This window comes from Crinia signifera, chromosome 1 (genome assembly GCF_055691185.1).
Source record: "Crinia signifera chromosome 1, ASM5569118v1, whole genome shotgun sequence".
Classification (NCBI taxonomy): Eukaryota; Metazoa; Chordata; class Amphibia; order Anura; family Myobatrachidae; genus Crinia; species Crinia signifera.
Window position 1 is genome coordinate 163016655 of NC_139217.1, and position 14502 is coordinate 163031156.

Below are 14502 nucleotides of genomic sequence, written 5' to 3' on the forward strand. Positions count from 1 at the left end.
GAAAACGATCCCTTCAACTGGGAACAGATCATGACCAGATCCTATTCAGATTGTTAGAAGATTGTGTGCTCCAGCAGATCATGATCGTTCTGATGTGTACCCTGCATAAGGGCATTTCATGTATAAGCAGCAGTAGTGGGGGCATTGCATTTAAAAGTTACAAGGGAATTAAACAAAAAAATTGTGCTATTTGAGTAAAAGGTAATGCAGTGGTTCCCAAACTGTGTGCCGTGGCTCCCTGGGGTGCCTCCGTACACATGCAGGGGTGCCCTGGGTTGGTGGTCCAGGACCAATTCAAATTATTAATGGCTAATTATTTATTAGTAAAACCAGTGCTGGTGGCTGCCAATTATAAAATGTGTATAAACAGAAGCAAAGCCTGCCCTTTACCACATAACTGACCCTAAGAATTGCATATAAACCCAATCTAATTTAAAAAAAAATTGGCCTAGGGGTGCCGCGAATTTTTTTTTGATACTCTAGGGTGCCGTAAATAAAAAAAGATTGGGAACTCCTGAGGTAATGATTTTTAATGTAAAAAAAATAATGATCAGAAGCAATTATTTATTTATAGAAATATTTGAATTAAATATGGGGTGTATAACCTAGAGTTCCTGATGTAGTAGGGTGGCGCACCCTGCACGATTATTAAAGGTAAAAATGAACCCTGTACCTGCTTAAATAGCCTGCACTCTCCCTCGCTGGCACCACGCGAATACTTGCTGTGTACACACACACGGCATCTATTTGCATTAATGGGAAAACCTCCTCCTCAGTGATGCCGATGGCTGGGTCACACCTCAGTAGCAATGTAGGGGACTTTACTACCCGCCATAGTGAATGCAGGGTCCCACTCCCTTACCTCTGCACAATTCAGTAACACAGCAACCACTGCCGCTCTTCCTGCCCCACATACTAGCTGGAACACTATACCTAATGAAAATGTTGTATTTAGTGTAAGTTTGAGGCCATTTATTTTAAAGCTATTTAAAAAATGCCAAAATCTTAAGCAGTCATTAGGTATCCGGCAGGGGCAGGGCCGGTGCAAGCCCTGTCACCGCCCCAGACGACCTGCCACCCCCGCGTTGCCGCCCCCCCCCCCCCCCCCCTCCGGCCCGGACTGCAGGGGAGGCTCACAGGGGGAGGGGGGTTGCTGGTGGATTACAGGGGGTGGGTGCGTGCCTCTCTGCGGCTGACTAGCAAGGGGGGGGGGGGCAGCGGGCGGGGGGGGGGGGGGCGAGGGCGGGAGGCATACAGCTCACCTGCTCCCCGCTGGTATGAACTTTTGGGTCAGGTCCCGTGCCGTACTTGGCAGCACAGAGCTTTCTTGTTCCTGCTCTCCTGCAGCTTTTTACCGACCTCTAGTGGCCAGCACCATAGGCAAATGCCTAAAGCTGCCTAGTGGTGGCGCAGGGGGTTCAGAAGCAAGTCTGGACATTTTCCTTAGATGTGTGTGTTTGGGGGGAGGGGGGGTTTAATACTATGAGTTACTACACCGGGTGACACAAACAGTGCTGCTATAAGAAATTGTTGGACCCGGGACTGCCAACATAGGTAGGGCCCCCCCTTCCTTTTCTCAAACACCTGGAATGCTTGGGGAGGCCTCCATTGTGTCTGCAGCACTGGCCGCACTACTCAACCTCCAAATTGCTGCAAGGAAATGTTAACTTTGTTTATGACTAATACCCCGTTCTCACTGCAGGCAAATTCCCGGGTCTACCATGTAGACCCAGAAATTTGCATTTTAACACAGGTTTTTTTGCAGTGTGAACGAGTCACATACCCGGATCTCATACACGGGTAAACCCTTCTTTTTACCCGTGTTTGCGATCCGGGTATGCAGACATGGGTTGACTCATTCTCACTGCATAAAAACCTGTGTTAAAAGGCAAATTACCGGGTAGAACTTCTTCACCCAGGAATTTGCCTAGCAGTGAGAACGAGGGCCCGTCGCTGCAGTCCCTGGCATTTTAATGCCGGGTAAAAACCGCGTCGTTCTCACTCACAGTGAGAACACGGTATAATTATATTTTCTAAACTTGAGTCCTGGACCCCTTTTCTGTTTAGGCCCAGTCCCCACAGTCCCCTCTGATGGCTGACCTGGACACCTCTGCATTTAAAACAGAATAAGGTCTGAAATAATAGATAAAAGATAGTAATTAAAAAGGTAAAAGGGAAGAGAGACACCTGGAGAGGCACAGGCTGTGTGGAGTGTTCTCTGGTGATACAGAGAACAGGGAGATTAGAGGAATTCAACATCATTTTAAAAGTTCTAGAGAACAGGGACTGCTCCAGGGAAATACTTACGGTATTCCCTAATGCTGTCTATAGACAAGGGTGACGGATAAGAATGAATTGGGCAACTGAAGTGTTCAGAAGAATAAAGATCTTTCAGAGTAGTAGGGGATTGGGAGGCACCGTCAGTACATAGGTGGAGTTGAGGGGTGTGGTTGGAGCATGAAAGCAAATGAACAGCAACAAGATCACACATCCACACACCACAGCAGCAGCAGCAGCACTGTACAGTCAGCTGGCTCTAGCAGAGCAGGTTGGTCAGAGCCAGGGAGCTGCCATTGGCTGCCTGCAGGATTGGATCATCCCTGAGCTCGCACACAAAACCCGGCCAAGCAGCGCCTCTCGCAGCAGCAGCAGTGAGCAGCCTGGAGCAGGGAACCACAGAGAGAAGCCTTACAGAGGCAGCGGGGACTGAGCATCACTCTGTAGTGCACAGGATCACTATGTTCCCATAACATCTGCACAGATACCCTTGCAGTATATTTTCTAATTATTTATTATATACTGTTTTATTTTATTTTTATTCATTTCTAAGCACATTTCTGGTGATCATTCGGTGGAGTGTAAATTAATAAAATATATCATTATTAATTGTTATGACAAAAGTGCATCCGATCATTTCATTGGTGTGCACTGTGCTGACTTCAGGTAACTATTAGCTTGTCCTACCCGACTTGTACAGTACCTGTCTCCGTGCGGTAACATCTGGAGATGGCCCCTGAGTGCCCCCTCTGGCTCCTGCTGTGGCTGGGGTGCAGCAGCTGTCTGTGTCTTGGGGAACTGCTAAAGGAAGGTCTGGTTGGCATCAGGAGCGCTGGCACCGGGACGCTGCAGCAGAGGCAGGGAGACGCTGTGCTGCCCATGGGGGACACCGTGTCCGAGCATATGCTGAGGCTGTATGATAAATTCCGAGGCGGCGGAGGACGGGGCAGAGACAGTTCCAAGCATCAGCTGCCCCTGCAGGATGGCAACACAGTACGAAGCTTCCGAGCCCTGGCTGGTGAGTACACCAAGTCGTCTACATTACATACTGGTACTATATACTCCGGGTGACAATCATATGTGTCATTGTCCTTATGCCTGGGGCTACCACACACCTCTCTGTCATTAATTTGAATTCTTCCTTAATTCATTTTTTTTTACTTAATACTGTATGTTCATTTCTTAATTTATTATTGTTATATTATTATTCTGAATATTGTTGTTAATCAACTCACCATAAAATTACACTCAAAGTACATTTGAAGTGTGAGCTGAAGTGGTCTAGAACATCCATATAGGTTTCAGGTCATTACTGTGTATTTAGGTATTAAGTGACCTACAGATATTTACTGTTTGCCATTATTATGTAGATCTCCCTTTGCTATTTTAAAAGGGATTATTGTGTGACTGTGACTAATTTATTGAGTGACATGATGGTGTTACAACTGTCACAGCTCCTAGAATAATACTCAGCTGGTTATGGATGACCTCAAAAGAAAATATATTCTGTTTCCTGCCATTTTTACTTATTTGTTCTGTATCAGAAACACACACGAGGGTTGTAAATTGTACTGTAGTTTAAATTATGTTTATAGTCTCTGTGTAATATTCTAAGATCAACTTTACCTCAGACTTCAAATCAAAAATTCATTAGTCCAGGATACAGTTAATGAGTGATCTATCTATCTAGCTATCTATCTGGATGCATGTACAGTATGTATGTATATGTGTGTGTGTGTGCGTGTGTGTGTGTGTGTGTGTGTGTGTGTGTGTGTGTGTGTGTGTATATATATATATATATATATATATATATATATATATATATATATATATATATATATATATAAATGTGTCTGTATGTTTGTATTGGAGTCAGAAAATTGTGCAAATAACTCCGATTACACCCATCCTAATCTGTGTGTAACACTCTATACTTTGGCAGCTGTGCCAATCCCAATAAAACATTCATTTGCTTCTAGCCTGATTAAGCAAAATAAATAATAGAACAAAATGGTTACATGTTTAAATGTTGTGAGAGGTTTAATCTGATGCACTGCAGTGCTGCATGGGGGTAGTAGTGTTGTGTGTGTGAGAATGGGTACTAGGTTACAATTTCTGTAAAGCTGTCATGGTAATGTATGTTGTTGGACTGTCACAATCCTGTTTATTTGCCTTACAATGGTCACATTCACAGAATGAGTGGAATGCTTGCAAGCATGTGTTTCTTATGATAATGTGGAAATGAAGCATCTTGACAGGATATTTGGGAAACTGTCAATTCAGTTGCCGTACAAAAGTCAGGGTTTCATTTATAAGTTAAATTCAAGGTCAGTTTTTTAATGATGTAATCATTCACACTGACGTTACAGCCTTAAGAGGTTAATGATGGGTTCTGAATGGAACACTTCTAGGTAATAAGACTTAGGATTCATGTTGAATATATGTGACTGCTGAAAAAGTCAGCGGTGTAGTGTAATGCTTGTAACAAAAACTTGCAGTGATCTACAGTACCTGCAGTCGCCCACTGTCTCTGCACATCAGCAGCCAATCTCAGATTCTATCATGCATCCAGTCACATTTCAGACATCCGTTTATCTTTTCACAGTGGAAAAATCTGCAGTATATGCATTCTCGTGCTGATTGTGATGAAGCCATGCTGTGTTGTATTTTGATCACACCTTTGGCAGCAGAGAGAGTGTGGAGTTAATTACATTAATCCATTCTCTGCCAGAGTAAACAGCAGAGAGTTGCAAAGGGCAGCACATGGGTAAGATCACCACTGGGACATACTTTGTACATAGTGATACAGTGCAGAATAATCCCCTTTGTTAACTGCACATTGTTACCTCCATCTATTTTGTCCTTTAACAGTGGATTAGCTCCACATTGTGAATATAGAATTGGTGTTTTTAAGGCTGTCTTAAAATCCTAATTAGAGCCGAGACATCTGGGATACTCACAATCTCAGTCAGATGTTTTGGCAGTGAGAAAAGTGTTAGGTCAGGCGTAATATCCACTGAACGTAATGCAAATTAATTAAAACATGTACACCTTGGCCCATGTAATCATTATCAAATTGTTTTTGGCACATTAGACTGCTGTTTAATCAGTACTTTTGTAGCAAATGAAGTAATCGCTTTCACCATTCCCATCTACGTGTGGGGGATTTCCTGTTCTATAAATTCAGAGAGATTTCCATTTAACAAGTCAACTATTTCATCCATATATAAAAGACATAGGGGGAAATTTACTAAGATGTGCATTCTACTTCACATGTGATGTTGCTATGGACAACCAGAATCTACTTATTTATTAAGCACCCTCTAGAAGATAGTAGACAGGATCTGATTGGTTTCCCATAGCAACATCTCATGTGAAGCAGAATACACATCTTAGTAAATTTCCCCAATAATGAATCAATATACTAGTTAAGGGCATTTGAGGTTAGGGGTATACGTATCATAATATACAATGTTTTAAAAAAACTAATACTTTCACATAAATTTACATGGCCAGAAGACGGAGTCCGATAAGAGGCCACCCGTGAAGAGAGCTAAGCAAAGGCATAGCTTAAGGGGTGTACACACAGTATGATTGCCTTGCTATTCGATCTTGATTTGATCAGGATCATATCGGGATTGCATTGAGTGGCAAGAAAAATGCATTCAATTTGGACTATATAGTACAGATCTTTACTGAAAACTCACTTCTTCAGGAAAGCTTATCATATTCCAGAACCCCCACATACAGTAATCTCCAGTAGCATTCATATCTTATTGCATCCCATCAGGACTGTTTTGAAATCTGGTGGGACTGCCATGCTATGGAATTCTATCCTCATGTATCCCTCCTATTATCCCTATAAATTGTAAGATTGCGAGCAGGGCCCTCCTACCTCTATGTTGGTTTATTCTACCCAGTTTGTTTTATCATGTTTTTTCCAATTGCAAAGTACAACAGAATATGCTGTGCTATATAAGACACTGTAAATAAATAGTCTTGCCTGCACAGTTTATTGTTCTATTAAATTTCTATGCTGTGGGGCCATGCATCGAATGCGTTCAATTTCCTTTCAAGTTCAATTCAATTTCGATTCGATTTGGCTTATATAAGAAAAAATGAATAGAAAAATAGACCACATCAAACCGTGTGTACGGGACATTAGACATTCTGGAGCTTGGTGAATCAGTCTACCCCCCTTTGTGGTTGGAAATAAAAGGATTGCAGTACAAATCGTGACTATCCCTCAAATGAATTGTAGGTAACCACCAAAAAACTGGTGACATCTGCAAATATGTAATAGACTGAAGGGTCTATTTATCGATCTAAACTTCTGTAGTGTACTTCACACACAGATAAATCGTTCCCATCATTTCATCGATCCAGCCATACTATATCACACATTGGATTCAGCTCAAAAATCCTCATCTCCCTAATCTCCAGCTCCTCTCCCAGAATGCAATCTCTGCTCAGCATATGACTCCCGTCTCTCTTGCTCTCTGGCAATCTCTTCTCACCCACACTTGCAGGGATTTATTTTGTGCTGTACGTACTCTCTCTGTGAGTTCCTTACCTCATGTCATAGCAGATATTCAGGAGTGAATTTACTAACGCTGCTAAAACGGAAAAGATGTGATGTTGACCATAGCAACCTATCAGGTTCTCACTTTCATTTTCTAGGATGCAATAGAGAAAGGATAGAATCTAAACAGATCTGATCTCTTGATATAATATCTTAGCCATTTTCCTTAAAATAATGTTTTTTTTAAATAACCAAAAGGAAATTAGTTGGGACTTTAAAATACATTTTAAAAATTCCCCCCTGATGACCCCAATTCCTGACTATTTGAGATCTTTGTGGACTGGTAGAAGAAAAAGGGCGTACCTCCTATCATTTGGGGTTAACACCTAGAGCATGTGGTGCAACAAGCTGAACAAAATAAATCTTTATACACAGGGTTACCCCTTCCCAGTGTGAGTGACAGTACACCTTCTTTTTGGGACCTTTTTCTTCTATTATAATCTAAATTTGAGACCGAGACGGTCATACCATTTGACACAGGGCAGACAATAGCACAGCAATTGTGAGGCATATAACTGCACACAAAGATACCTTTATATGAACAATTCGATTTTGACCCATGTGAGTACGGTACATTTAAATTCAGTACTCGGTGAAGGGAATACCAACTGGCATCACCAGGTGGGACCCTGGATAAAGAAACCTTTATGCACAGGTTCTAACTTCCTCCTATGTGAGTGAGGGTACATATTTCTGGGCCTTGAATATTTTTGTCTATTGGATCCAAATTGTAGACATGCTAGACATTGGGCAGTATTCAATGAGCATTTTGGCGATGTGCAGCGAATCCTGTTTAGGATTCGCTGCACATTCGCCACTGCTCGCTGCATTCCGGAGCCTCGCCGGCTCCAGTATTCAACGAGTCAGGGGCTCACTGCCCCTGACTGGCGAATTTTAACTCCTGCGGCGATGCCGCAGCAAGCCCGGGGACGGCGGCAGGCAGGGAGATGGAAGTTTCCCTGCCTGCCCCAGAACGTTTGTGGGGGGGAGGTGGGCTCCCCGGGAGCCATGCAGCACAGACTGCCCCCGGGATAGCCAACAGGGGACCGGGTATATTCACTACACCCGATCATGCATATGTAATGATCGGGTGCAGTGAATATATGAATATCTAATGAGCGGCTCGGCTCCGGCCCCCTGCTGGCTGGTCTGTGTAAAAAAATATATATATATATATATTTTTTAAATTAAATATATATTCATGTGGTTACAGCACATGAATAAAAATAGCATGCCCCTCCTCAGAATAAAATTCCTGATTTTTTGACACCAAATGTAAAAAACAAAACACTTTATTTTAAAAGTTCACATTCCACTTCACCATAAAAAGATAGCAATTGCTATTTGGTGAATCATGGCGAAAAAAACCTTGAAATGTATTCGCCATCTGGTCATTGAATAGGGTGATTCACTGTTTTAGTCAAAAATTCGCCTTACAGCACAAAATCGCCATAAAAACATGGCGAATCAGCCTCATTGAATACCGCCCATTGTGTTGGTCTTTATTTTTTACATACATATGTGAATTACAATGATGGAGGGGACATCCCCAGTTAATAAACTTCTGGTGTGTGTGAACAAACTCCATTACCATTCACCTGATTTTTTTGAATATTCATGAGATGGGTTGCTGATGATATTGAAAAAAAAAAGTTACATTATCTCTATTTTTCATGTCACCACTTGCTGATTACAGTTTTCAGTTGTCTGGGAGATCTCTTCACTTGTGGGTGTGTGGTTCAGGGATGTATGAAACAGAGAAAATCATGGAGAAGTTGCCCATGGCAACCAATCAGCTACTACTTATACTTTTGTAGAATGCACATGATATATGTTACCTCAATGCTGATTGGATGCATGAGCAACTGTCCCACTGGCTCCCATCTCCAAACTTTTCACTGCTTCATGCATCTCCCCTTCCTTTTTCCAGTGAAAGAGTTAGGTTCTAGCTGTGCAGGTGAAGGTTACCTTAGTAAACAGATTTTCCGGGAAAAATACCAAAACAAACAAAGTGATACCAGCGGCCTGAAATTCTCATTGAATGGGGTTGTTGTTATTTCTCAATATTAAAACAACTTTGTATTACTTCACACAATTGTGTGAACACCATCTCAGTACACCGATTGCATAATGGGTGGAAACTTTACTTCTGTCTCCCAAGGATCTTGTGATTTACTGACATTTATCATCTGCCCTTTTAACCTTACTTTGGGCGTCTAATTATTAAAAACATATGTTAGTTGTGTTTTTTGAGGGTTTTTTTAAACCTCTCTTTAAATTGTCTGAATGTCTTTGCTTAGACACATAACATCAGGCATTGTGTTTGCAACACCTGCTTTGAATCTTAAGTTCCTTATCTATTTGTTACAGAATACATATTCCAGATCTGTGACTTCCAAAGTCATGTTTGTGTGATTGGTGGGAGTTATAGTTGGCTCTCGGCACTCTTAATTCATTTACAAGGAACACAATTCTCTAGCCACACTAGCCCAGGAGATCACCTGGAGTTATGTGTGTATGATGTTTCAGATGAGACATCGTATGATGTTTCCACAACCCTTTGTCTAGGCTGTGATTCCTTTTCATATTGTAACTTTGTGTTTCTTTATAGTGTAACTTCTTCAGGCTTTCAAGGACAACAGGCGTTTAGCAGTACTTTCAATAATACAGCTCTAAAATATCAAAGGGAAAAATTCTTAATTTATTAAACTTGTCTTTTACATTATTTTTGGAGATTTGATTCTAAAGGTAACAGGTTGTAATGTTTGTATGAGTAACACTATTAAGCAAATAACGGAAGTGCCACCCAGTGTGCAAAATGTGGTAAAATAAAACCTTTCATCTATGAGTTTTTTGTGCAATACATGAGGAATGACAATTAGCAGGTATGCATATTTCTTATATGGACCTACAAATAATGTTCCATATTTGTGATCCACGCATAATGCTAATATATTGCATTAAATTAAGTGAATGTTTAATTATTCTCTGTAAAGAGCTGCAGAATATGTGTGTGCTATATAAATAACTGATAATAATAAGTATAGATATATCCTGCATTAGACTTACTAAAGGGAAATATCACAGTCACCATTTTTCGGAATAGAAAATACAGTTTGGCGCTATGGCCTTTATTCAGATCTGATCGCAGTACAAATATGTTCTCAAAATGGGCAAAACCATGTGCACTGAGGTGAGAGTTAAATTTGGGTGGGGTGTGTTGAAACTGAAATCTAAATTGCACAGAAACAAAATATCTCACATAAATCTAACTCTCTCTAAACATGTTACATCTGCCCCACCTGGAGTGCACATGGTTTTGCCGATTTTGAGAACAAATTTGCACTGCAATCAGATCTGTATAACGGGCCTATGTATCATGTTGCCAGTGGGGCTGGATAGCTATAAGCATCTCTACAATATGTTATTTTGAGTTAAAAGAAATATTGCTGTCATCTTTTTTTCTAATTATGCTGCTTGTCTTGTGCTACTACAAGGTTATGGGGGGAAAGTCGACAGACGGAATTCAGTGTTCCGGCTGTCGGAAAGTCCGTGGATCGTCAAAAACACGGCAATTTTGTTGAAAAACTGCCGCAGATTTGACAATCCACGGCCATTTTCGACAATACGAGTCTTGGCTGGGATTGAATACTGAACTGACGATATTTCCCCTGTCGGAAATATCGGCAGAGATTGAATATCTCTATGGTAAAGAGCCATTTGTGGGTACCTGACTGTGGATGTGTTCTGCTTTTTGCTGAATTCTTTTTTTATATATAGTGCTAGTTGTCCATATACTGATCACTTTGGAAATAGTTTATGAAAGGATAACTATGAATGTTGCATACTTGCCAACTGCTGTAAACCATTTCCAGGAACACTTTGATGTTGGAAGGTGACTCTGTAAATGTTTTGAGCTCTCTGTGTAAATATAAAGTATATTTACTATCTACTCAATGTGACCTGACCAGTGCTTACAGTTACATTTTGATTCAATTGTATATTGTAAGAATCTTTCTATACTTAAAATTACTTAAAATTAAATATTCAGTTTCACTTTTCTTGTTTTTTTTTCATGTTCCCAAGGCCAACCACCGAGCAGCAGTTTATTAATTTGAATGCATTTGGGCCCCATTCAGCAATATCATCCACTGATTGACAGTTGCAGAATATAATCAATACTATTACTGGGGCTGTACATTAGTGTATGATGCTGCTCAGTGACGGAACTTATGTGTTGTGGGCTGCAGGTTCAAACTTATATAGTATAGGCCCCCTCTTACACCCTATCCCGAGTTCATAATATGAAACACGGCAGTGGGTGACAGGGAGAGGAAGAGGGTGACAGTGCAAGGCAGGGGAAGGCAGATTGTGACAGGGAGAAAGAGTGTGTAAGGAGAGAGTGACAGATGAAGTGGATGGTAGTTACAAGCGCAATGTCCTGCATGGTGTGTGGATAAAACAGGGGGCATGTACCTTGGTGGAGGCGGGAAAACAGACCCCTCACCTCTTGGCTTTCCTCAGTTTGGCACACAGTCAGAAATACTCTGACATTGCCAATTACATCAGTTGTGAGCTGCCAGTAATTCACAGACAGAAGTGAATCCGAAAAAAAAATGTACAGCTGCTTGTTAATTAGAGGCAGCATGTGATATCACAGTTGATAATCAGCGCTCACAGGTGGCAGGACTCTGCTATCAGTCCAGAACACAAGGTTATCCCTGCCTCTCTAAAGTAACAGTCAGGTCCCTCATGTAGTGGGGCCCACTCTGCACCCTGAAGTGGGTTATTCATTCAACATTGCTCAAAATGGTCTGTGGGAGGGCCAAGAGATAACTCATTGCTGGTTTGCACCAATGGTAGTTCCAGCTCTAAAGCTGCTGTGGTGGTGGCTTTGGGCAGAGAATTCAACCTGCAACATAACTGGCTGATGTTCTGCGGTAATAAGTTGTTTATAATCTGTCTGAGTTTGTGTGGCTCCCTCCACAGTCTCCATCCACGCTCTCCTTTTATAGACTGGTAGGTTAATTGGCAGTGGACAAAAATGAACCCTAGTGTGTATATGTGTAGTGTGTATATGCCAGTGGTCAGAATACCGATGCCTGCATCCCGATGTGGAGAGGCAGATACCCACAGTAGATGTGACAAATCCACCCCCTGAAGAACACAACTGATGCTAAGTGACCTCTCAGTAACACCTGCGTCACTTAGCATTGCCATATATGACCCAGGTGCATCACAATATGCTAGCTTGCACTTAGAGTTAGAAGGCAGGGGGCAGAGAAATCCCTTTGGTACATATCAAGAAGCAATTGACTTAGCACATGGAACCTTTATACTGTATGTATGAGAGTACGCAGCATTTGGCACCTAGTACTCCATCTGCTTCAGCTCTGTTGAGGAACAGATTGTGCAACACATGCATCTGACTTCGGGCAGGCTAGGGGCCCCTAAAACCAAGAGGGTAATTGTTCCAATGTTTTACATATCAGTCACAGGTGTATATGGCAGTCAAATGGCTGAGTGCTGCTTCTTCTTTAAGAAGTGTTAGGCATTCTTCAACAATATGTGGCCAGTCCCCAGTAGCATGGCCCTACCCAATCTTTTAGGAAAACTAGACCCTGTGCCAAAAAAATGATCCCACCACCCCACCACTTGTTTATTTAAACAGGGACAGTTTGCACCTAAGGCGCATGCCAAAAATATAGGGGCTTTATGGAAAATAGAATAGTACAAATTCACATTAAAGCGCATAGTAGTGCCCATTCTTCAACCTTTACCTCACACTGGTGCCCCTTATATATGTTACACTAAAGTATACATCTTTATACATGTTAGTACACAAGACAGCCTCTTATACACATTATACCAGGTAGAGCCCCTACACCTCATTCCTCCTCATTCCCTTCCCTGCACAGGGGGTAGTGTCAGTGAGCAGGGAGTGTGTGTGAGTCTGCGATCTGCACACACATAGATGGCTAATCGGTGTGGATGGAGACAGTGCACCGACGGGGCAAATGTGCTGCCTGCTAAGAACTGTCTAAACCACCCTAGTTACCTGTTAGCTGTTATATTCATAGTGCATGTTTAAAAGTGAATGAAAATTAGTTGGTATTGTTTCTACATGCGGTACTAGTTAATTGCCTCTCCTGCTTTGTGGCTGCCTTATTGCTAGATATAGGTATTGCATAAATGGTATGGTAAACCAGTGGCCAGCGAAGAAAGAGAAAAAATGGGATATCACTTTGTCATAAATAGAAGCCTGTTTTATCGAATATAAATACATTTTACCATATTTTAAAGGCAGCTGGACAGCTACGGCAAAGCAGAAAATTTGGAAACTAAGAATAAATATGAGATTGCAGACCATTTAAAGAAAACGAAAGGAACAAAATATACTTATACATTAAGTGAAGCAGACAATAAATCATAACATTCGCTTCTTTTTTTACAATTCCTAAAACTTGAATTTATGTGAAAATGTTTTCTTCTAGCTTGGCACACCTGCTGAAAACATACTTGAGGTTTTAAAACCTCATGTGATATTCATAAAGGATCTTGGTGTTATTGTATTATGGTCTGGCTACCAGAGGGAAACATTGTCTTGATAATAAACAGAGGGATATCTTTTGGTGAGATCGTCAGAAATCATTTACATTTCATTACCAAAACATATATACTTACAGTGGCAAACGCAGGATTTTCAGAAGGGGGTTTCCAGAGGGGCGGAGCAAAGCACGGAGATGGACACTTGGGTGACCCAGTATATGCCGGGTCAGTTAAAGTATTATAAATAGACCAAATGTATATAAATAATAATAAATAAATAAAAAATATATATATACATACATATACATACATACATACATGCATACATACAGGGGCATCAACAGCAGTGTAGAACCCTGGGCATAGCAATGTATTGGGGCCCCTACTGATCCTCCAGCGGTAGGGGTGGGGGAAGCTTTGATGTCCCGGGGGTGGTAGGGGGTATTATATCAACCACTCAGCATGTAGGATGGATCAGTAATTTCCACTAATTACCCCTTTACTGCACAGATGGTGGGAGATGGGGTGGGAGAAGGGGGCATTGGGCTGAATGAAGGGGCCCTGATACATAACTTCCAGGGTGGTAGAGGATGTTAAATATGCAGAGGAGGGGTGTATAGTGGAGTGGGCTTATTATTCATAATTTTCTGGTGGGAGGACAGCTTGCTTGACTGCAGATATCTCCAGTTCCCGGAAATAGATTTCTTAGATTTTAATGGAATTGAAAACTAGAGAATCCCACCTACCAAATGGTATTGGGGACTAGGGGATCAGAGTTCAGGAGGCAGAGCAATCTGCCAACGAGAATATAAAACTACATACCAGGTGTGTGGAGCTGGAGCAGTAACCAGCTGCTGGAAGGCTGATATCTCTGGTTCTGGGAAAAGTAGAGACAAGTTTCTAGTGGCGTTCAAAGGGGGAGAGTCCCAGCTTTTGGAATATACCCTCAAAAAAACTCTAAGTCAGACAGAACCTGAAATATCGGACTGGGAAGAGCAATTAACAGGCTTGGATGGGGACCACTGCTTTGAAGTCAGATATCTCCGGTTCCCAAGGGCCGATTTTTACAATTCTTATACCCATGGAAAGAGGGG

The 14502-nt window shown here is 41.6% G+C and overlaps 1 protein-coding gene across 1 annotated transcript in view; it reads left to right on the forward strand.

Moving 5' to 3' along the window:
- Window positions 1–2501: 2501 nt before the first annotated feature.
- BMP3 (bone morphogenetic protein 3) overlaps window positions 2502–14502 on the forward strand; it is a 46411-nt gene continuing 34410 nt past the window's right edge. Inside the window, exon 1 of the mRNA XM_083175671.1 lies at window positions 2502–3295. Within this exon, the coding sequence (XP_083031797.1) occupies window positions 3007–3295 (289 nt within the window). The 5' untranslated portion in view covers window positions 2502–3006. The remainder of the gene's footprint in view (window positions 3296–14502) is intronic.